Raw genomic sequence first — 25,200 nt, 5'->3', positions numbered from 1 at the left:
CTGTGGACCCAGCCTGGGACACAGTTGTTCCCAAATCAGAGGTAAGGCCATTCTCAGAGCCTTACCCAGCGGTGAGCAGCTCTCTGGAGTCTAAAGGCACTGAATGAGCATCACTGCTAAGGGATGAGGTGGTCATTTTCTTTTTCTCTCCTCCTACTCGAAAGTGGATTGAAACCAACCAGTTTGGGAAGCAGTACACAGAGCGAGGAGAGCAGAGACGTAAGAGGAGTCTGCTCTCAATGCGCACACAAAAAGCAAAACGTGCAATTGTGTAATCAGCTGATAACCCCAGCGTTTCTGTTTTATCAACGACCCCAGTGGGAAATTCCGCCAATGTACTAAACTCCCAGAGGTCCTCACTCAGATCAGCGGGAGAAGCCCCTTCTGGCTACCAGCCCCTGTCACCCGCACCTTGTCAGGCTGTGTGGGGCAGGCACAGACGATCTCCGCGTCTTCAGAGGAGAAGTAGTCATTCTTCAGCAAGTTGTCCACCAGACACTGGGTGTTGCGGATGTGAGTGACCAGAAGTTCCCGGTTGATTTTCAACAACTTAACATGGGAGTGAGACTCTGATGGAATGATTCCCATCTCACCGTGGCCCTGCTTTTCCATGGCTCAAGGAGCAAGCAGCTACTTTGCCCAAATTCATCTTTGGCTACACGTATCTGCCTGGCAGAAGGGCAATCAGGATCCAGGGCGCCCGCCTCTCTCTCCGTGATGCCCCTGAAGAGACCAACGAAGTCACCAGTGAAACCAAAGCCATGGGAAAGATCCCTCCCTGCCCTTTGGTCCTGGGATTTCTCTACTTCAAGCAGGAGGAGTCCTGCTTAAGATGGTGATCCGAGATGTATTAAAGAAAAAAATCTTAATGGAATGGCTTCTGCTTGTGGGTTACATGCCTAGAGAGGGTGACCGGAAATATATAGCAAATATACAGCAAAGCTTGTTTATTTCCTTTTGAATAAAACAAAAGTGTGCTTCAATCCTAGCCTGGAATAGGGATGGAAAGATATATTATTTTCCATAAAAAGGTTAACCGGGACTGGAGGTTTCCACATACCCCAAGAGGGGAGCACCCAGAATTGGGAGCAAAGGAGCCACGGGGTGGGAGGGGTTGTTGTGGGGGGCAGGGTCTGAGCGCAAAATGGCCTGAGGAGGGAGACAGGCAGCATGAAGTCTCCTGTGGTAGCGAAGCCTCCAGGAACCTGGGCACAGTGACGTCTCGGTCATTACTGCCCATTCTGGGTTGTGCCGTAGTCCTCCTGCATCCCTGCTCTAGCTATCCTCATACCTCCAGCAAAGTCTGCCATATACAAGCACCTCAGGCAATGAAGGAGGAGCAATGGCCATGTGTGGAATGAAATGGGGCAGGGGGAGGGCAAGAAGGAAGGTGACATGGACTTCAAGTGGCAGCTGACCAGGAAAGGCCATCTCCCTGGAAACCCTTGAAACCCTTGTGCACCTGCTGAACCTTCTGTCTGGGTAGAAATAGGGACCCAAGCCATTTTATGTGGGTATTAAAAACTAACTTGGGGGGCACCTGGGTGGCTCAGTCAGTTGAGCGTCCGACTTTGGCTCAGGTCATGATCTCACGGTTTGTGGGTTTGAGCCCCGTGTTGGGCTCTGTGCTGACAGTGTGGAGCCTGCTTGGGATTTTGTTTCCCTCTCTCTCTGCCCCTACCCTGCACATGCTCTCTCTCAAAAGAAAGATAAACAAACATTAAAAATTAAAAAAAACAAAACAAAACAAAACAAAACTGGGGCGCCTGGGTGGCTCAGTCGGTTAAGCATCCGACTTCGGCTCAGGTCATGATCACACGGTCCGTGGGTTCGAGCCCCGTGTTGGGCTCTGTGCTGACAGCTCAGAGCCTGGAGCCTGCTTCAGATTCTGTGTCTCCCTCTCTCTCTGACCCTCCCCCGTTCATGCTCTGTCTCTCTCTGTCTCAAAAATAAATAAAACATTAAAAAAATTTTTTTTCAATAAATAAAATAAATAAAAAATAAAAAAATAAAAAAAAAAAACTAACTTGGGTTCACCTGAGCTAGATGAGATAAATAAACCTTCAAAAAAAATTTAAAAACCTAACTTTAAAACATAATTTGAGCTATCCCAAATTGCGCTGATTATCTTTCTTGTTCCCTAAGATCCTGTGGCCACTGCTCCACTCATCCTTGTGTATATAAAATGGGTCATCATCTTAGAAGCAGAAAGGCCCCGACCTGGCCACTCAGTCCCTCATCTAGGTAGGAAAACACACAGATTTCAGACAGTTTTTAAACTTTTTGTTGTGCCCTGCCCGCCCTCCCCCCCGCCACAGCCACAAATGACAGACATGTAAACACAGCATCATTCATGTTTTACGAGCCCACGTCCGTTAACATTCAAGTCCAGCGGTTCTCAGCTTTTTCCCCCAAGTCACACATGAGGCTCCTGGTCTTTGACACACTTCCAGTTTTCCTTATTTTACTTATCAATTTGCTCAACATTGCAAGCCTTCCAGAGATTTCCCAATGGGACCCCACGCAATAACTTTCCTTTTATAACCTGAGTGACTGAGCAAGACAGACTACACTTGAACATTCTAAGCAGCAGGAGGCCAAGACATCTTTACCAAAAAAACCCAAAACAAAACCTTTCAGGGATGGAAATGATTGGTTAGTTACTGTTGTGCTAGTAACACGCTCACCTCTCAGATGTTAATGCAGCCTTTTCCGCTGAGGTCAACTGTATGCCCCATTTTAGGATCCACAGCTTTGGAAAACTGGTTCCCTGAAGGGACACCAGGTGCTAATATTAAATTTAAATTAGGGGTTAACGATACCTTTTTAAGTTTCTGGCCTTAGTCTTTGAAGTAAGTCAGAATATTTTAGAACAACATTCTCTCCTTAAATCTTCGATTTCCAACTTCTTTCTGGAACCTGCAAAATAAAAAAAAAAAAGTTTTCCTTGAAAATACTATTGCAATGAATGGCGAACAAACAAATGAAATTGACAACTAGATAGTTTCGAACCCAGAACTCAAGGATGCTGGGTACCACCTGGAGGGTCTTCCTCAGGGCAATGTTTTCTACATGTCATTCAGACAACACACTCACCATTTTTTTTTTTTTTTTTTTTTGGCCATAATTGAGTCCTACCTGTACTTTATTTGCTTCACTTTGTGCTTTAAATTGACTGTTTTATTCTATTTTTTGTTTCACTTCTAGTATAGTTACTACACAGTGTAATAGTAGTTTCAGGGGTAGAATAGAATAGATTGATTCAGCACTTCCATACATCACCTGTCACCCAGCGCTTATCACAGCAAGTGCACTCCTTAATCCCCATAAATAAACTATTTCGAAACCCAGATTAATTTTTTTTTATTTTTTAAGTAGGCTTTCCACCCCGCACAGAGCCCAACGCGGGGCTTGTTCTCATGACTCTGAGATCGAGACCTGAGCTGAGAACACTAAGCCACCCAGGAGCCCCAACATTCAGATTCATTTTATTTTATTTTATTTTATTTTTATTATATGAAATTTATTGTCAAATTAGTTTCCATAACAGATTCATTTTAAAGGAAATTTTGTACTGCCATTGTAAGTGAAAACTAACACTTTCGATAAATAGAAAGTTACACAAAAATAAATCCATCGGAAATAAAACCATGCTGTTGGATTCCAGCTCAACGGTGCTGCCTGGGGAGATCTGAAGTCTGAGGCCTGAGGCCTGTGTGCTCTTAGAAACATTTGAGGCCATTAAAGACACAGTAGGACAAACTGAGCCTTTTTTTTCCCCCTTTGGTGATAATCCTAAATCTGAGAGAACTGGAAAGAGAACTGCCCACTTCACGATGCTGTATTTTGCCGGCCACCACTCCTGCCGAAGGCAGCTTGAGATGGGTGTTACCTCTCATCTGTTCAAACCTAATCTGCATCCATCTGCAATGAGGGTCCAGTTTTACTCATGGCTCTAGCCTCTTCTGAGCCTGCGATTCCCACAAAACCAATGATCTCTCCCCTCAGCCTGCCCCATAATAGCCCCACAGACATTTCTACTGCTTACCATCAAAGGCAGAAACTTCAGTCTCCTGATTTAGAGCCACTTAGGCAAAGCAACAAATTATGTGCCAGCCAGCTGGCAAGGGGGCTATTGTACTATAATTTCCAAAGCCCTGGTTTGAGATTTAATCAGATTTGCAGAATGAGCTCAATTCAGCAGGAACTTACAGTAAAGAAAGCTGAACCTGCCCAGGTATACAGAATCCAAGGGTAGACGGAATATATACCATAGGAGGCGATAGAGAAATTCAGTTCACAGGCATCTGGAATACCAAGCAGAGTCAGGGATCTCCTGGCCCCAACAGGGGATCCATTACTATCTTCGCCTGGTAAAAGGTGGGTCTGGCTAATGAGGCCAGTCTAGTTGTCACTTCCAGGCAAACAGAAGACCAAGGTTGGCCAGGGTCAGGTTTGGTGAGCTGGGCCTGCTCTGATGGGTGGGGCTCTCCTGGGCAGTGGTGCAGAGCCAAGAAGACAGAAGGTGGAGATCCTGGTGAGGCATGTCCAAGAAACAACCATACAAAACATGAAGCCAATGGAGGTGGCTGGAAAAACTAGACAGACCCATGGCAGAATAAAAGAGGAAGATGAAGCAGAGGAACGAAGCAGAAAAGGTCAGGGAAGGGCCAGTCTACCACCTAAAGCCATCTCTTGTGACAAAGGCAAGCGGGGGTAGAGCCTATTGGTGGGGAGGGAGCCTCTTGGGAGCTGAAGGGTTTAGATGGCACCCCCACCCACTCCTCTTCTTCCTGGCTTTCTGATCTGCCCTCAGAGAGGTTTAGTTCCCAGGTAACAGAATGCCAGGGTCCATCCACCACCTTAGGCTCCTTATTGGAAATCTGTGCCCAGGTCCCATCTTGGAATTTGATCTTCTAAGCTAAATATAAAGTCTGCAGAGCCTCAAAATAAATGAATGAATGAATGAATGAATGAATGAATGAATGAATAAATAAATAAATAAATAAATGGCTCAGGGAAGCTTCTCTGAAGAAAACAAAGCAAGTATTGGTGAAAGGCAGGCATTCAAAGGAAAAAAGAGGTAGAGACAGGAGAGAGACATTCTGTAAGACTATACAGCAGATGGTTGACTAGAAATGAAACGCAAGCCACATGTGCAATCTAAGATTTCCTAGTAGCCACATTAATGAATGTCAAAAGGAATCAATTTTAATGTTTTATTTAACCCAATGTATTAAATATATTATTGCAATATGTAATCAATATAGAATTAAGGAAATATCTTACATTCATTTTTTTTTCCATACTAAGACTCTGAAACCCAGTGTGCATTTTATACTTAGACCACTTCTCGGTTTGGACCAGCCACACATCAAGTGTTCGCCAACTACATGTGGCCAGGGGCTGCTGTGTTGGCACAGCTGTAGAGGAAGCACTGGATGCTGGCGTAGGAAGACATCAGAGCTCCTCCCTGTCCCTGTTCCAAATTATTTTTTATTTTTTTTTATTTTTTCAAAAAATTTTTTTTAATGTTTATTTATTTCTGAGACAGAGAGACAGAGCATGAGTCGGGGAGGGGCAGAGAGAAAGGGAGACACAGAATCCGAAGCAGGCTCCAGGCTCTGAGCTGCCAGCACAGAGCCCGACACGGGGCTCGAACTCACGGACCGTGAGATCATGACCTGAGCCGAAGTCGGACGCTCAACCGACTGAGCCACCCGGGCGCCCCTCCCTGTTCCATTTTAAATACCGATGCCAGGAATGACTGAATTGGCTTTTCAGCTTAGTTTCGCAGAAAGTCAGTGAGGCAGGTAGTTAAAAAAGTGAGGTCACTGATAGTTCTGCCAGCTCAGAAAGGAAGTAAGTACTGGTTTATAGACCTACTGGTTTATAGTCAGTGTACAATTCCTTTCAACTATCACATACAAATTTATAGCTTTTTATGCTTCCAAAGATTAAAACTAAGAACTATTTTTTATCAAAGCATTTTTGTGAGGGGCGCCTGGGTGGCTCAGTCGGTGAAGCGTCTAACTTTAGCTCAGGTCGTGATGTCCCAGTTTGTGAGTTCAAGCCCCGCGTCAGGCTCTGTGCCGACAGCTCAGAGCCTGGAGTCTGCTTCGGATTCTGTCTCCCTCTCTCGGCCCTTCCCCGCTCACACTCTCTCTCTCTCTCCCTCTCAAAAATAAATAAATATGAAAAAAATGTGTTTTCAAATGCTATAGATAGTATAATGAGACGTTCACACACCATGGGTAGGAATGTACCCTGGTGGAGACCATCTGGGAACCCATTTGACAGAACATATCAAGAGCCTGTGAAAAGTTCGTTTTAGTGATTTCCCATTCTAGAGACCTGTCTTCTGCAAATATTTCCTATTCTAGAAGTCTGCCTTCTGAAAAGATTCAGAGGCTCTGACAATTTTGTGGGTTTTTTTTTTTAAACAGTTTTCTTCTGCTTCTAGCTGTGATACAGTAGCTTATGACTCCCACAGAGGTCAACTGCAGGTGAAGTGATCAACAAATTGGGGTATAATCATACAGTACAGCGCTATTCGATAATAAATATGAATGATACAACACGAATATCACAGATATTATGCTAAGAGAAACCGGACTCAAAAGAATCTGAATGATTCCATTCATACGATTCCAAAAATCTGACCTAGAAATCAGAGCAGTGGTTCCCTGGGGTGGGGGGTGGGAAGACAGGAGAAACTGCCTGCATAGAGAAACACGAGAAATTTCTGGGGAGACAGAAATGTCCTTTATCTTTTTTTGATAAGTTTTTTTAAAATGTTCATTTATTTTTTGAGAGAGAGAGAGAGAGAGTGAGTTCTGAAGCTCTGTGGAGGGTAGGGAGCCATTTTGGCAGAGACAGGACAGAGAGAGAGAGGGAAAATATGGCACGTGGAGATTGCACAAGAAGAGCACTTCCCCTGGAAAGGAGCTGGACAGAAAGAGTGCAAACACTCACAGGGCGCTTGACAAGAAATCTGTCCCCCAAAACCATTGATGGGTAGAAAGGAGAGGGTTTCAGTTCTACCAGGATTCTATAAACAGTGGAGGGCAGAGTCTGAAGGTTCAGAGCTCACTAACTGGTGGCGCTCCAGTGATAAGAGTAGGGCAAAACCCCAGGAGTGGGCAGCACAGTCTGAGGGTTCCCTGTGTCTTGTGGGGAGAACCTGTTCCCCTGCTTGGAGTACATGTGGTAGAGGCCATATGGCCTCCTCACAGGCAAAGTTCTCAGTGGACCCCAGAGAGAAGCCACGTCTGCTGGTATTGGGACAAAGACTTTAGAGTGTGGCAAATTGGCACTGGGTAGGTGTTGTGATTTGCCATAGACTTTTTTTTCCTCTATTCTATCAAGCTTTTTTTTTTTTTTTTTTAATTTTTTTTTTCAACGTTTATTTATTTTTGGGACAGAGAGAGACAGAGCATGAACGGGGGAGGGGCAGAGAGAGAGGGAGACACAGAATCGGAAACAGGCTCCAGGCTCTGAGCCATCAGCCCAGAGCCCGACGCGGGGCTCGAACTCACGGACCGCGAGATCGTGACCTGGCTGAAGTCGGATGCTTAACCGACTGCGCCACCCAGGCGCCCCTATCAAGCTTCTTTCAACAAGCAGACTGAAACACACCTAGGATCAAGCTTCCTTTTTTTTTATTTTGTTTTGTTTTTAATTTTTACATTTTTATTTTTTATTTAATTTTTTTCTTCCTCCAAAATGACAAGATGGAAGAATTCACCCCAAAAGAAAGAATAGGAATAAATGACAGCCAGGGATTTAATCAACACAGATGTAAGTAAGATGTCTGAACTAGAACTTAAAACCATGATTATAAGAACACTAGCTGGGGTTGAAAAAAGCATAGAAGACACCAGAGAATCCCTTTCAGCAGAGATAAAAGAACTAAAATCTAGTCAGGCCAAAATAAAAAATGTTGTAACTGAGATGCAATATTGAATGAATGCCGCGATGGTAAGGATGGATGAAGTAGAGCGGTGAATCAGTGATATAGAGGATAAAATAACGGAAAATAATGAAGGAGAAAAAAAGAGGGAAATGAAGGCAAAAGCATGATATAAAACCTAGAGAACTCAGTGACTTATCAAAAATTAATAACATTTGAATCAGAGGAATCCCAGAAGATGAAGAGAGAGGAAAAGGGGCAAAAGGTTTATGCAAGCAAAGTATAGTGGAAAACTTTCCTAATCTGGGGAAGGACATGGATATCAAAATCCAAGAAGCACAGAGAACTCCCATTAGATTCAACAAAAACCAACCATCACCAACGCATATCATAGTCAAATTCACAAAATACACAGAGAAGGAAAGAATTATGAAAGCAGAAAGGGGAAAAAAGTCCTTAACCTACAAGGGATGACAGATCAGGTTCGCAGCAGATCTGTCCACAGAAACTTGGCAGGACAGAAGGGAGTGGCAAGATATATTCAACGTGCTGACTCAGAAAAATATTCAGCCAAGAATTCTTTATCCGGCAAGGCTGTCATTCAAAATAGAAGGAGAGATAAAGACTTTCCCAGACAAACAAAAACTAAAGGAGTTTGTGACCATTAAACCAGTCCTGCAAGAAATTTTAAGGGAACTTTTTTTTTTTTTAATTTTTTTTAACATTTATTTCTGAGACAGAGAGACAGAGAATGAACAGGGAAGGGGCAGAGAGAGACAGGGAGACACAGAATCTGAAACAGGCTCCAGGCTCTGAGCTGTCAGCACAGAGCCCGACGCGGAGCTCAAACCCACGGACCGTGAGATCATGACCTGAGCTGAAGTCGGACGCTTAACCAACTAAGCCACCCAGGCACCCCTTAAGGGAACTTTTTGAGTGGAGAAGAAACTAAACAAAACAAAAAAGACCAAAAGCAACAAAGAAAGGACCAGAGAACATGAACAGAAACACCAATTCTACAAGCAACACAATGGCACTAAATTCATATCTTTCAGTACTCACTGTAAATGTAAATGGAATAAATACTCCAATCAAAAGACACAGGATATCAGAATGGATAAGAAAACAAGACCCATATATATGCTGCCTACAAGAGACTCATTTTAGACCTAAACACACCTGCAGATTGAAAGTAAGGTAATGGAGAACCATCTATCATGCTAATGGACACCAAAAGACAGCCGGAGTAGCCATACTTATATCAGACAAACTAGATTTTAAAACAAAGGCTGTAACAAAAGATGAAGAAGGGCATTATATCATAATTAAGGGGTCTATCCACCAAGAAGGTCTAACAATTATAAATATGTATGCCCCCAGCTTGAAACAACCCAAATATATAAGTCAATTAATCACAAACATAAAGAAACTCATTCATAATAATACCATAATAGTTAGGGACTTTACACCCCCATTTACATCTAAGCAGAAAAATCAACAAGGAAACAATGGCTTTGAATGACACACTGGACAAGATGGGCTTAATAGATATATTCAGAACATTTCATCCTAAAGCAGCAGAATACAGATTATTCTCAAGTACACATGGAACATTCTCCAGAATAGATCACACACTGACCGGGTCACAAATCAGCCTTCAACAAGTACAAAAAAACTGGTATCATACCATGCAGATTTTAAGACCACAGTGCTATGAGACTTGAAATCAACCACAAGAAAAAATTTGGAAAGACCACGAGTACTTGGAGATTAAAGAACATCCTACTAAAGAATGAATGGGTTAACCAAGAAATTAAAGAGGAAATTAAAAGGTACATGGAAGCCAATGAAAATGAAAACACAACAGTCCAAAACCTCTGGGACGCAGCAAAGACAGTCATAAGAGGAAAGTATATAGCAATCCAGGCCTTCCTTAAGAAGGAATAAATGTCTCAAATACACAACCTAATCTCACACCTAAAGGAGCTGGAAAAAGAACGGCAAATAAAGCCCAAAACCAGCAGAAGAAGGGAAATAATAAAGATTAAAGCAAAAACCAATGATATCAAAATCAAAGAAATAGAAGAGATCAAGAAAACCAGGAGCTGATTCTTTGAAAGAGTTAACAAAATTAATAACCCCCTAGCCAGATTGATTCAAAAAGAAAAAGGACCCAAATAAATAAAACCATGAATGAAAGAGGAGAGTTCACAACCAACAACAAAGAAATACAAACAATAATAAGAGAATGTTATGAGCGATTATATGCCAACAAATTGAGCAATTTAGAAGAAATGGACAAATTCCTAGAAACACATAAACTACCAAAACTGAAACAAGAAGAAATTGAAAATGTGAACAGACCCATGCCCAGGAAAGAAATTGAATCAGTAATCAAAAATCTCCCAACAAACAAGAGTCCAGGGCCGGAAGGCTTTCCAAGGGAATTCTACCAAACATTTAAAGAAGTGTTGACACCTACTCTTTTGAAGGTGTTCCAAAAAATAGAAATAGAAGGAAAACTTTCAAACTCGTTCTACAAGGCTAGCATTACCTTGATCCCAAAACCAGACAAAGACCCCACTAAAAAGGAGAACTACAGACCAATTTCCTTGATGAACATGAAGGCAAAAATTCTCAACAAGATACTAGCAAACCAAATCCAATAATACATTAAAAGAATTATTTACCATGATCAAGTGGGATTTATTCCTAGGCTGCAGTGCTGGTTCAATATCCACAAATCAATCAACTTGATACATCACATTAATGAAAGAAAGGATAAGGACCACATAATCTTCTCAATAGATGCAGAAAAAGCATTTGACAAAATACAGCATCCTTTCTTGATAAAAACCCTCAACAAGGTAGGGATAGATATAACACACCCCAACATCATAAAGGCCATATACCAAAGACCCACAGCTAATATCATCCTCAACGGGGAAAAACCGAGTGCCTTCCCCCTAAGGTCAGGAACACAACAGGGATGTCCACTCTCGCCACTGTTGTTCAACATAGTGTGGGAAGTCCTCGCCTCAGCAATCAGACAACAAAAGAAATAAAAGGCATTCAAATTGGCAAGGAAGAAGTCAAACTTCCACTCTTTGCAAATGACATGATATTCTAGGTGGTAAACCCAAAAGACTCTGCCAAAAAATTGCTAGAACTGATACGTGGATTCAGCAAAGTATCAGAATATAAAATCAACGTACAGAAATTTGTGGCATTTCTATATGCCAATAATGAAGCAGCAGAAAGAGAAATCAAGGAGCCAATCCCACTCATAACTGCACCCAAAACCATATAATACCTTCAAATAAACTTAACCAAAGAGGTAAAAGTTATATATGCTGAAAACTATAGAAAGCTTATGAAAGAAATTGAAGAAGACACAAAGAAATGGAAAAACATTCCACACTCATGGACTGGAAGAACAAATATTGTTAAAATGTCAATATTACCCAAACCAATCTACATATTCAATGCAATCCCTATCAACACCAGCATTCCTCACAGAGCTAGAACAAACAATGCTAAAATTTATATGGAACCAGAAAAGACCCCAGATAGCCAAAGTAATTAATTTCCCCCAAAAGGAAAAGAAAAATTAGGTATATCCTCACCAAGAAAGAGCTGGCATAGCTACATTAAAATTAAATAAGGGAAGAAATGTTACTAGAGGTAGAAAAACATTTCATAATGACAAAATGATCAATTTTAAAGGACAATACAAAGATTTTAATTTGCATGCACCTAGTAACATATTTTCAAAATAATAAAGCAAAAATTGGGGCACCTGGGTGGCTCAGTCAGCAGATAGATCCTCTGACTTCAGCTCAGGTCATGATCTCATGGTTTGTGAGTTCGAGCCCCACATCAGGCTCTCCGCTGTCAGTGCAGAGCCTGCTTCAGATCTTCTGTCCACCCCCACCTCGCTACCCTTCCCCCTGTTGCACTCTCTCTCTCTCAAAAATAAACACTTAAAATAATAATATAATAATAAGGCAAGAATCGGCAATCCTGAAAGGAGAAATAGACAGATCCACAATCACAATGGAGTTTTTTTTTAAGTTTATTTATTTATTATTGAGCAAGAGAGAGCGAGAGAGAGAGAGAGAGAGAGAGCACACAAGCCAGAGAGAGGTAGAGATTAGAGACAGAATCCAAAGCAGGCTCCAGGCTCTGAGCTGTCAGCACAGAGCCTGACGCGGGACTTGAACTCATGAATGGTGAGATCATGACCTAAGCTGAAGTCAGACACTTAACTGACTGAGCCACCTAGGCGCCCCACAATGGAGGACTTTAATACATGCTTCAGAGTAACTGAAAGAAAACACCACAAAAATTAACAGCCAGTAAGAACATGGAGAATCTGAACAGAATAACAAGTCTTCTAACTGACATCTATAAAACATGTACCCAACAGCAACAGAATGCCTCACATTAAACTGACATTCATAAAGCAAGTTCTTAACATATTTTTTTTTAATGTTTTTATTTATTTTTGAAGGAGAGAGAGACTGAGCATGAGCAGGGGAAGAGCAGAGAGAGAGGGAGACACAGAATTTGAAGCAGGCTCCAGGCTCCGAGCTGTCAGCCCAGAGCCCAACGCGGGGCTCGAACTCAAAAACTGGGAGATCACGACCTGAGCCGAAGTCGGACGCCTAGCCGACTGAGCCACCCAGGTGCCCCTTAACATATTTTTTAAAGTTTATTTTTTATTTTTTAGATACAGAGAGAATTCCAAATAGGCTCTGCACTGCTCCAATGCAGAGCTCGAACTCAGAAACTGTGAGATCATGATCTGAGACGAAGTTAAGAGCCAGAGGCTTAACCGCCTGAGCCACCCAGGTGCCGCTTAGCACATTTTAAAGGACTGAAATCATTCAGAATATATTCTCTGACCATAGTGGAATCAAGCTAGAAATCAAAAATAAAAAGACACCTAGAAAATCCCCAAATCAACTGGTCAGAGAATAGAAATTAGAAAATATTTTGAACTGCATGATAATGAAAATACAACATACCAAAAATATAACACGTGTGGGATACAATTAAAGAACTCATAGAAATGTATAGACTTACATGCACATATTAGAAAAGAAAAACAAAAATTCTATCTACAAAGTGGGTTTAGGGGGAACATACGTCAACCTAACAATGAAGGTCATATATGAAAACCCCACAGTGCCCATCATACTCCATGGAGCAGAACTGAGAGCTTTCCCTTTAAGGTCAGGAATTCACTTAGAACAACAAGCAGATGAGGACAAGCACATGGTCAATGCAGGTCGCTGTGTTCTCTAGCTGCCCCCACACCCTCCTTCACTGGCCAGCTGCCAGGAGAAGCTGGAGCGGAAGTGGGTCTGGAGTGGCAAAAAGCTCCACTTTCCAGAGAGTGCTCCTGTAAGTCAGTCTTACTGCAAAAGGGTCAGCAGGGCGCCTTCCCAGCTGAGGAGCACAGTGAGAGTGAGCAGGCCTCCCGGAGAGTGGAGACCTCCGTCCATTTCATTTGTTCATTTACACTCATCTTGCACAAAGGCAACTGGACCCAAGGGGCTCACGGACAAGAGAAACAGCACAAACAGAAATCTAGCCGCTCACCAAATGCAAAGAAAACAAACTAATAGAAGAACGGAGGAAACAAAGCAAAGGATTCTGCCTGAGGTAAAGTTATAACCCTAGAACGGAGTGAGGTCTGTGCTAGCCAAAAGTCTGCCAACGGCAAGCAAAGCCCGGGGTGCTTAGAAGAGCCCTGCGACCGACCTGCTGTCAGAAGGCATGTGATGAGGTCACAGGAACACATTGGACAAAGTATCACTTAGAAAGGAGCCCCACTAGGGGGTGCCTGTGTGGCTCAGTCCATTAAGCATCCCACTTCGGCTAAGGTCATGATCTCCCGGTCTTCTCCCCATCTGTGAGTTCGAGCTCCACGTGGGGCTCGGAGCTGACAGCTCAGAGCTTGGAGCCTGCTTTGGATTCTGTGTCTCCCTCTCTCTCTGCCCCTTCCCTGCTCACAGTGTTTCTCTCTCTCTCTCTAAAAATAAATGAACATTTTTTAAAAATTAAAAGAAAAAAAGAAAGAAAGAAAGAAAGAAAGAAAGAAAGAAAGAAAGAAAGAAAGAAAGAAAGAAAGTCCCACCTGGGGAAAGAACAACTGGGACTCACATGCAGAGACTGAGCGACTTCTGTTCCCCTTTCATCTCGGAATCACGGGGAGGCCCTTCCCCTACATTCAGTTTCACTTTCTAAAGAGGAATTTTGCCCAGTCCTGCGGCTTTCTTCCTTTTCTACTATCCCAAGGGACCCTGAAAGTAAATGCGCACTCTTTGTAACTAAGATAAAGAACATTTTATAAAGATGCTCATCTCTATAGAGGTTTCTTTTTATGTTTGAATAACTTTCCCCCTAGTAGGAAACTGTGGAAACTTTGGGAAATGCAATAAATAAATAAATTAATTAATTAATTAATAAGACAAAAAAACCCAAATCACCTACACCACTGTTAACATTCTAGACTAACCTTCTACATTTTGGCATCACACTATATATATATACATATATATATATATACATATATATATATATATACACACATACATATATATGTGTATATATATATATATACATATATATACATATATATATACATATATGTATATATGTATATATACACATATATATGTACACAGACATAGGGACAGCATATAAATGTATATATAAAGGGACAGCATATATATGTATATATATATACACATATATATGTATATATGTGTATATGTGTGTGTGTGTATATATATATGTATATATATATATGTGTATATATATACACATATATATGTATATATACATATATATATATATATGTGTATATATATATATATGCTGTCCCTTTACCATTATCTTGTGTTTCTGTGTAACCACCAAGGCCCTCTCTTGAGCTGCAGAAGCCAGTTTCTGACAGATGCTTTACTTCCCCGGTTTTTATTTTATAAAGAAAAATAAGAGCCACCTGCCACTCTTTGATCTTTTAAAGCCCGTAACTGAGAAGTTCCAAGTGCCAAACAAAGGATCAAACGTGATGCCGGCTGGGGACACCTCCGCTGGCCTGGCCCTGCCTGCCTGAACCCCCACAGCAAATCCAGAAGCCTCCATCCGTGGCCAATCACAAGACAACACAGTATCGTCAACAGGACCTGCAGACCTGCCGCCAGGGAACAGGGCGGGGGAGGGGCACCGGAAAGACTCCAGGATGTCGGCCTCCCGTGTCCTTCTGCAGAGGTCGGGTGTCACGGGCTGCACTGCGTGGTGGTTCCAGCAGGGCACAGAAGGACCATCACTAACACTGAGTAAGCACTTTACTAGGGGCCCGGCATCCAGCCAAGGCTTTCCAGTACCTACAAGAGATACAGTAACAAAGGGCTAGATGTGGTCTCTAGAGCCAGCCAGGCCGAGGGACTGAATTCAAACCCTGTTCCCTTACTCGTTAGCAAGCTAGCCGCAGCTTCTCTGAGCCTCAGTTTCCTCACAGTGACAGCCCCTGCCTCAAAGTGTTGCTACAAGGACTGAGTCATTATTCAAAGTGTCTAGACTGGGCATCAAGTAAATATCCTCAGTGATTATCACCTAATTTAATCTTCTCTATTATCTCCCTCAATTCTTCGGACAACCCTAGGTGGCAGAGGCCATTGTTATGGCCGATTCACAAATGAGAAAGCTGAGGCACACAGAGGTTAACTATCTTCCCAGAGTCACCGAGTTTATAGCCTGGCAGGGCAGACGGACAGAACACAAGATTTCGAGTGTGGGGAGCACACCGAGTGGGAAATGAACCAAGAGCGCCAGTGAGATGTGCAGTGGCCCGCGGGCCTTCCTTGGGCCCCACTGGAGCCCTCTGCAGTGGCAGGTGGCCGGGAGACGTGCTCAGAGCCCCTGTCTCTTAGGAGCGTGAATGTGAGACACACTGAGTCCCAGGAAACCCCCAGCACATGAGGACTGGGTCAGGGCTGCCCACTGCTGAGAGACACAGTCTCCACAGCCACCCAGGGGTCATACTCCTTAAATCCCGTGTATCTTGGGGCGCCTGGGTGGCGCAGTCGGTTAAGCGTCCGACTTCAGCCAGGTCACGAGCTCGCGGTCCGTGAGTTCGAGCCCCGCGTCGGGCTCTGGGCTGATGGCTCAGAGCCTGGAGCCTGTTTCCCATTCTGTGTCTCCCTCTCTCTCTGCCCCTCCCCCGTTCATGCTCTGTCTCTCTCTGTCCCAAAAATAAAATAAACGTTGGAAAAAAAAAATTAAAAAAAAAAATCCCGTGTATCTTTATAATAAACCTCCATGCACAGAGAGGACCTCAGTGTTATCTCCGAGTGAGATCGTGAGTTATATGCAGCAGCTTTGCCCTGAGCAGAATCACCGAGCAGAGCCCGGGGGCAGAGGTCACCCTGCCCACGGCATAACTGTGCATGTCAGCTACCAAATTTGGCTTCTACCCCCACAGACAGGGCCTCAATCAACAACAGAAGCCTCAAGAAAATCTTTCCCCATAATCTACACTGATCCCATGATTTCACTCTTCGACACTCAGCTGCTGGGAATTCATCCTGGGCCTGGAATACTTGTATTTCAAGATAAATGACACAGCTTTCCATAAATTGGTGTTGCAATACCAGGCAAGATGAACAGATCCGAAGCCTATTCCTTCCAACATTCTTCAACAATGTAGCAGATGCAAACTGCTACATTGTGTAGTCAAGCCATTCTACAGGCATTTCTGCTGCTGTCGCTTTCGGAGGCTGGGAACACATACTAACAGAAGCAAAACCAAAGCCAGCTTTGCTGGCATCCAGCTGCTATGGAATCTGGCCAGGGCTATGAGCGCCTGTACCTATGCTGACCCCAGCGCCACCTACATCCCTCACTGCCCTCCCCCCCACCCCCAGTTCAGTTCATTTCTCTGAGGGTTTATTTTTGAGAGAAAGAGAGAAAGAGAGAGAGAGCGCGTGCACACGTGTGAGAGGGGCAGAAAGGAGGAGACAGAAGATCTGAAGCAGGCTCCACACTGTGAGCGCAAAGCCTGATGCGGGGCTTGAACTCACAACCATGAGATCATGACCTGAGTAGAAATCAAGGGCTGCTTTGGGGGTGGGAGGGAGGGGAGGGTGGGTGATGGGTATTGAGGAGGGCACCTTTTGGGATGAGCACTGGGTGTTGTATGGAAACCAATTTGACAATAAACTTCATATATTGAAAAAAAAAAAAATCAAGGGCTGCTTAACCGACTGAGCCGCCCAAGTGCCCCTGTACATTTCTCTAAATGTGAGTTCCCAAACAGGCTGGTGCTCCTTGAAAAATAGACACAGTGATAGAAGTAGGTGGCTCATTAAATAGTTTGGATTCTTGGGGCACTCAGCTGGCTCAGTCAGTAGAGCGTGCAACTTCTGATCTCGGGGTTGGGAGTTCGAGCCTCACATTGGGTACAGAGCATTACTTAAAAATAAAATATTTAAAATACATAAATAAGGGGCGCCTGGGTGGCGCAGTCGGTTAAGCGTCCGACTTCAGCCAGGTCACGATCTCGCGGTCCGTGAGTTCGAGCCCCGCATCGGGCTCTGGGCTGATGGCTCAGAGCCTGGAGCCTGTTTCAGATTCTGTGTCTTCCTCTCTCTGACCCTCCCCCGTTCATGCTCTGTCTCTCTCTGTCCCAAAAATAAATAAACGTTGAAAAAAAAATTAAAAAAAAAAACAAAACATAAATAAGTAGTTTGGACCCTCTTCCTAGGTACCAGGGAGGGTTACAGTTCCCTACCCCCTTGAAGTCACTTGCTTTGAATCATGACCCACCAATAATGACAACAGGGACTGCCTCCTGCCACATTGGGACAGGCACGGTATGAGCAAGACACAAACCTGTTGTTTGAGCTGCTGAGATTTTGGAATTATCTGTAACCCAGCCCAGCCTGAGGGAGACCATGCTTTTGGACAAGAACAGCATTCAGCACGTTGCGAAACTGAGGCCCAGAGTGGAGAAGTGGGTTGTCAAAGTCCAGACAGCTAGGCAGGGCTGGATGCACACCATGGCTCCCACCCTTCCTTCACAAGACGGCAGTTTCTGGAGGACAGAGTCCCGGGACATCAAAGGACCACGCGTAGTAAAGAGAAGCCGCTACAATTTTTTTTTTTTTTCAGATACCATAAAACTGACTGTAGTTATGGAGTTGAGGGTTAGGTTAAAATAAAACACCATTCTCCGTCTCGCTCTGACTTACAGTCATCTGTAAAAGAAGATAGTAACGTATGAAGCAAAAAAAAAAGGCACACGAGCAAGTCCTGCATATCCTTGATTTCTACCGCAGCGGACGCATCTGCTTGTTGTGGTCCCACATCCTGTCGTTTCACCCAGCTACCTGCCCAGTCCACCGTCACCACGTCAGGGCTGTCACGTACGAACCATCGTCAGTGACGAAGACATACGTACTGGCACAGAAAGGTCTTCCAGACCTATCATCACTTGAAAAACACACATTGCTGGGACACCTGGATGATGATCTCGCGGTTCATGGGTTCGAGCCCTGCATCCCCATCAAATGAAGCGACAGGTCATGGAAACCGAGCAAACTCAGAGGAGATGCTAGGACTCTTTCTGGGCACCTGTGAATAAAAGAAATGCTCTTTCTGGTTTGGTGAAATATCACAGTCAAGCTGACAGGTTTGTGGGCAGGAACAATTTTATTTTGCCTTCAATTTTGTAGGAGGCTGTCCACTCATGGCATTGCCACTAACTTCGGTTTGAAATAAGGAATCAAAAGCGAAAATATCAATCCTCACGAAAAAAATTATACAGCAAAAGAATCAACAAAATCCGCTCCCCACCCAAAAGGTACCGTTACCAGTGAAACCATTTGAGATTCTTTCCCCTCTCTGTTAAAAGCACATCCTAACGTGAATGTCAAACCAGCAAATATCATCTCAGCAAAGCCACAAGCTGCCACATGCACTATGGGTTTCCAAAACATTCTCAATCCCACAGCCCTGAACAACAGAAATCGATCATTGATACCAGATAATAGATAACTGGTGTTTATTTATTGAGTTCAGATTTAAGAGGAGCTCAAGAAAGCCACCATTCCCGGCCTGCCTCGGAGATATTCCCCAGATTATAAAACATCAATCAGAATGGACTCTGCCAACCTGAACATAGACCCCAGCGAAACCCACACACTCCCATGAGGGTCGACGATTACACCTGCAGTCTCCTCAAGGAAATTTCTCCTCTCTTGAAGAAGATTCATTTTGGTGAATAGGACCCACAGCCTCCTCAGACCAGTCTTAAAATGACGATGATAATTATACTGTGTTTATTGACGTGGACTGGCTGGAGTGAGGATTTTTTTTATTTTTTATTTTATTATTTTTTGTAACGTTTTATTTATTTTTGAGACAGAGGGAGACAGAGCATGAACGGGGGAGGGTCAGAGAGAGGGAGACACAGAATCCGAAACAGGCTCCAGGCTCTGAGCTGTCAGCACAGGGCCCGATGCGGGGCTCGAACTCACGGACCACGAGATCATGACCTGAGCCGAAGTCGGCCGCTTAACCGACTGAGCCACCCAGGCGCCCCTGGAGTGAGGATTTCAAGAGCATGGCCCCACCGTTCTTGAAGGTGCCCAACCACGGGGTGGGTGGACTAACCCATCCCAACAGCAAGCTCACAGAAAGCGAGTGCCTAGCATATGTTTACACAGTATTGGCAGTGCTGGGCAGAGAACACGCACAATGGGGCGACTCACACTGGCTCCACTTTCCCTGCTGCGTAATCCACAAAAACATTAGCTCAGTTATGCTCCCAGGCTTCTGACATTAGACAAATGCAAACTGCCATTCTTTAATGGGCCTACATAGAACTCTTTCTCTCGCTCTCATGGGCTGGTTGTTGTTGTTGTTCCTATTAATTTTTCTTACTTTGTTTTCAACTTCTTATCCTGGGACACAAGCCCACTCCTGTATGCCTCTGCCATGCCGGAAAACGACTGACAGTTTCCTCTGGAGAAAACGTAGCAGATGGGTGAGGCTACAGTTTATTATGTGAAGCTTTTAAACTCCATTAACACTCGTTCGCTTTAAGTATCTGAAAGCCCTTAATCCCTCAGAATTTCCAAGCAGATACAGAAGTCGATCTCCCATCATCTCTCTTCTGTGCCACTGCCCCCGCCCCCTCTCCTTCCATCTAGCTTCCTTTTCTTTTCTATCTTGCTTTCTTGGGCAAGTGCCACAGAACTCCAGATGCAGACGCAGCCAGCCACCCTGCCTACAAAGGAAGGCATGCTGCCCCAGCTGATGTAAGCCCTTGGGAGGGGATGGAAGCTGCCAGAATGCAGACCTCCTGTCGCGGAGCCTTCTGGGAAGTCCCACTTCTGACTCCACATGGCTCAGAGTCAAGCCTCCTGGTTGAGAATCACTGCATATAATGTATGCAGAACCAGCCCCTTGCTTCTCTGCTGGGACCCTGGGGCTTTTTTTTCTTTTTTTTTATCATTTATTTTTGAGAGAGCATGAGTGGGAGAGGGGCAGAGAGAGAGGGAGACACAGAATCCGAAGCAGGCTCCAGGCTCCGAGCTGCCACCACAGAGCCCAACATGGGGCTCGAACCCACAAACCAGGAGATCATGACCTGAACTGGAGTCGGCACTTAACTGACTGAGCCACCCAGGCGCCCCTGGAACCCTGAACTTCTTGAGTGGAACAGAATGTTGTCCAAGGCCCCCATTTTCGAGGTGAGGAAACCGAGGCCCTGGGCAGTATGGATCAACCAGAACTGGAAGCCAGGCCTCCTGGCCCTGAGGCAAAGGCTTCTTTTGCTTCCTTGTGATTAGAATAGCTGCCTGGGTGGGCGGAAGCATACACCCTCCCCCCAAGTAGCAATGGGCAGAGACACCTTGTTCTTCCCCTCGGCCCCTGTCTCCCCGCTGGGAACTCCCGCTTCTCTCAGAGGACGAGGTACTTCACCTTCTCCCTTCTTAACTTCTCCCTTCGTGCTGATTGATGGTGGCCATCAAGGGCCAAGCAAGACTCTAACACCAGGTTACCCGATTCCAATCATAGCGGTGTGATTTGGACAAATGACACCCCCCCCCGCCCCCACCGTGCTTCAGTGTTCTTCCCTAGAAAACACAGACAAGATTAGCGCCTACCTCCTAAAATTGCCGCGAGGGTTCGATGAGTTCATACACACGCGGTGGTTAGGGCAGCGCGGGTCACGCTGCAGGCACAGACCGTGATGGAGAAGGCAGACGAGCCCAGGACTTCTGCCCCGTTCATCCTTGAGGTCCAGCATTTGACTGCGAGTGAAGAGGCCTATCTGGTTAGTCACTGCACTCTAGAACACAGTGGATGCGAGTTAAAAAAAAAATTACTGAGGGGCGCCTGGGTGGCTCAGCTGGTTGAGCGTCCGACTTCGGCTCAGGTCACCATCTCACCGTTTGTGAGTTTGAGCCCCGCGTCAGTCTCTGTGCTGACAGTGCGGAGTCTGCTTGGGATTCTCTCTCTCCCTCTCTCTCAAAAATAAACGCTTGGGGCGCCTGGGTGGCGCAGTCGGTTAAGCGTCCGACTTCAGCCAGGTCACGATCTCACGGTCCGTGAGTTCGAGCCCCGCGTCAGGCTCTGGGCTGATGGCTCAGAGCCTGGAGCCTGTTTCCGATTCTGTGTCTCCCTCTCTCTCTGCCCCTCCCCCGTTCATGCTCTGTCTCTCTCTGTCCCAAAAATAAATAAACGTTGAAAAAAAAAATTAAAAAAAAAATAAATAAACGCTTAAAAAAGTTGTGGAGTGAATGAATCTGGCACAACACACTGCTTAGGGCAGGGGCTTCCTTACTGTGCACTGAATGAATATGCGAATACTTAGGGGAAGTTGCTTGCTAAGGTGATTGGTGGATAAATTCAAATCTGAGGGCACAAGTATCTTCTATTGCTCTAAGGCATTTATATCAGCTGCTGCATTGAAAAGGCCAACCAGAGCCCAGCTCTCAACTTCTAGGACATTGTCTATCCATGCACCCAGGACAAAATCACTTGTGCTTTGTGACAGTGCCCCACCCCACCCCCTCTCCTGCCATGGTGCCTTATGGGGGCTGACATGCAATTATTGAGTGACGTTTTCCTGGTGTCATCCAGGCTTTGAAAAGCGAAGTTTCAAAAACACCCTGCCTGGGATCCACCTCTGAGGGGCCAGTAAATAAAAGTACCTCAATAAGGAAAGAAGACTGAAGACAAGAGACGCTTGAATCAGAAACTCAGATCTGGAACTCTGTAAGCGGGTTTAAGCACTTAGGCGGAAGGAAGTGCTCCAGAAGCAACAGGTCTGGGACATCTGGGGGTGGCACTGAGAACCAACACAGAGAATGTCTGGGGCTGCTCAAAGGAAAGGCGTTCCACCAGAACAGAATAAGTTAGTCACTTCAGAGGCTTGAGTTGAAACTTGACCTTGAGTAAATAAACACTGCTGACTGCTGGCCAAAACACTTAGCTGGAGAGTTTTATTCACCCCACTTGAACATGATGCCACAGTCAGAACCACGTGGGACCCAAGTCTACCCAGGAGCTCGGCTGCAGGGTATCCGGGACGTGAGTAGGGTGACCCTGAGGGGTGCTGAGAGGTTGAGAAGATGCCGAGTTCCCCCAGAGGGAGCACCACCCTGGGCCTGGGCCCTCCAGAGCCCTCAGCCAGTGTGGTCCTGTGGTAGGGAGCAGGCCTCCCACCAGCCAAAACACATCACCTCCGACTCTGTCACCTCATGACAACATCACAGAAGTATGGAGAAAGAGGGCAGTGTAGACCCCCCAAAGCAAGCTGGCATGCCATGGTGAGGTCTCAGCCCCCTTACGGTTTGGAGGCTTTTCCTATGACGTGAAAGCTCCAAATAAAGAATTTGTTTTTTTTCCAAACCCTGTGCCTTTTAAAGGTATGCCATTCCCCCGGCTAACGAACAGGGCGGAGAAAGCACCTCTTTCAGGGCTTTTGGGCAATGCCAGACGAGAGCAGACTTGTATGAAAAACTATCCGATGTCCCTTCCCTTGGCCAGGGAGGCAGGGTTCCCAGGATTTGGTACCTGCAGATCCTGACAGTCTGACACCCACACTCCCACCCTGCCTCTGCTCATTAGGTCCTTTGGTTCCTGTTTCCAAGGAGCCAGAAAGGACTGATCCACCCACCTCCATCCACCGAGGCTCCTGCTGAGGGATCCTGGCACCTAGGAGGCTCGAACACGTTTACACATCTGCCCCAGAGAACCACGGAGCCAGTGCTGTGGTTAGGTGGGTCAGACTCCGATGTCTGATTCTGCCATCTTTTACTTTATTATGGGCTTCAGCTGTTTCATTTAGAAACTGAAAACCGAAATTTCCGTCTCCAGAATTGTCTCACACATTAAGACGAGGTTTATAAAGCTTAATAAATAGGGGTTAACTATCTTTTTCTTGTTCATTACTAACAGAAAAAGCAGGGGTTGGGATGGGGGGTAGGGATCTCCTGAAGCCCCACCCCACAGCCTTTTAGAATAAATTTCCAAATCCTTCCCAGCCCAGGAAGCTGGGCTTGGCCTGAGTTTGGTTCATGCTTTAGCTCTCTCGGCACATTCCCCAACACAGCCGGTGCCTTCCCGCCTCTGAGCCTTCAAACATGCTGTTCCCTGCGTTTGGCTGCTCCAACTCCTTCTCATCCCGAGTTCTAGTTGAAAAGGCTCATTCTTGGAAAAGCAGATCTCAGACTGCCTTAATCCTGGTGCAGCTCTGATGGTCTGTCTCATGGCATACCGTTGTTTTCACTTACGGCGCTTACCACAGTTTCAAACTATGTGTTTGTGTGTTGCACCCCTTCCTCCTCCAGGATCCTGCTAACTCCATTTGGCCAGATGCTGGGTCCAGTTCATTCACTGCTGTATCCCAGTGATACAGATAGATAGACTCCTGGCACTAGCAAGGCCTTCCAATAATATTTGTTGAATTAATGTGTTGAAGAATTGAATCTCCAGCGAGCCAGGAGGAACCAGGAGCTACAAACAGCTTTCTAACAGCCCTCAACACCAGACTGGGGAGCCAGCAAAGCACTCCACACTTTCTGTTTTCCCAGAAAAACAATCGCCACCACATTATTCTGAAAGGCTGAAGCATCCTCCATTCACTCAATGGAGAATGTGCGTATCTGGGCCCGTGTTCCACTGGCTCGGGTCTCCTGGAAGATTGCTAGATCTCCAGAAGAGGCAAAAGCTCCCGGGGTGTAAAGAAGAGGGACGGGGAGGAAGGAATTTGTGAAAAGGCAATCACCTTGGACCAGGCACTTCACTTTCGATGGCATGCTGTTTGAACACTGTGCCCAGAGCAGCCCCACCTGGAACTTCCAGGCCTGCTCTTTCCGCACACCTGTCTGGGTGAAGGTAGGTTTTATTACACCCAGGCTAACTGTCTCAGTGCACTGAGATGACATTTCTCTCAAATAAACATCATAACCCACTCTAAAAACATCAGTCAATAGGAATATCAGGGCTCCCCCAGCCCCACCACACCCAGGGGATGTTAGATCAGCCAGTGGAAGCAACTGTTGAGGCTTAAAAGCTGCAAGTCTGGGGTTGAGGCAGGGGCGGGGGGGGGGGGGGAAGTCCCCCTTTATAAGCAGGCAGTTCTTTGGCCGCTGGGGCCCCCGTGTCCAGAAATACGGGTCTTCAAAGAGCAGAAGCACGTCTGCTGGCCAATTACAGAAGGCAGGCATGGGGAAGTGGGGGAGGTGAGCAGAGGCAGGGGCACCCACAGAGTGCAGCTTCAGTGGTTGATAACAGGGTTCCGCTTCAAATCCTGGGTGCAGCCTTTACTATTTGTTCACTTTGGACGAGTTCTTTCATCTCACTGAGCTTCAGTTGTCTCATCCGTAAAATGAGATAACCAGCACAGAGGGCTGTTGGGAAGATTAAATGCGCTAAAAAAAAAAAAAAAAAAAGGCACCACCACCACCACCACCACCAAATCCCCAAACCCTAAAGCCTTTAGACCAGGGCTACACACAGTTAAATCTATGTAAGTGTTTGCTATTATTTAGGGTCTTTCAGATCAGACGCATCATCATTTCATTCCATCAAGCCTCAAACCAATGCTTCCACATAAGGTAGAGTTATCCATCCCCATTTTGCAGATACAAAAACTGAGACTCACGACTGTTAAGTACGTTAGCCAAAGCCACATAGCTCAAGGGGTGGCAAGACCAGCACTCTGACCCCAGTAATCTGCGTAATCATTATCACAATAA

The 25,200-nt window shown here is 45.2% G+C and overlaps 1 protein-coding gene across 11 annotated transcripts in view; it reads right to left on the bottom strand.

Moving 5' to 3' along the window:
- Window positions 1-25,200, bottom strand: part of NOD1 (nucleotide binding oligomerization domain containing 1) — a 96,260-nt gene that overhangs the window by 39,070 nt on the left and 31,990 nt on the right. For 8 of the 11 annotated variants that reach the window (XM_040472339.1, XM_040472337.1, XM_040472338.1 and 5 more), the window contains 2 exons: window positions 2,823-2,919; window positions 412-723 (listed from right to left, as the gene is read on the bottom strand). In XM_040472339.1, coding sequence (XP_040328273.1) covers window positions 412-612 — 201 coding nt within the window. In that variant the 5' untranslated portion in view covers window positions 613-723; window positions 2,823-2,919. Of the gene's footprint in view, window positions 1-411; window positions 724-2,687; window positions 2,800-2,822; window positions 2,920-14,083; window positions 14,149-21,099; window positions 21,247-25,200 lie in introns of those variants that run through there. The other 3 variants (XM_040472336.1, XM_040472340.1, XM_040472341.1) reach the window with 3 other exon arrangements.

Source organism: Herpailurus yagouaroundi, unplaced genomic scaffold, assembly GCF_014898765.1.
Source record: "Herpailurus yagouaroundi ecotype Mexico unplaced genomic scaffold, PumYag 100, whole genome shotgun sequence".
Taxonomy (NCBI): Eukaryota; Metazoa; Chordata; class Mammalia; order Carnivora; family Felidae; genus Herpailurus; species Herpailurus yagouaroundi.
Note: the sequence above shows the minus strand (reverse complement) of the source record. Positions and strands in the feature narration are given on the sequence as shown.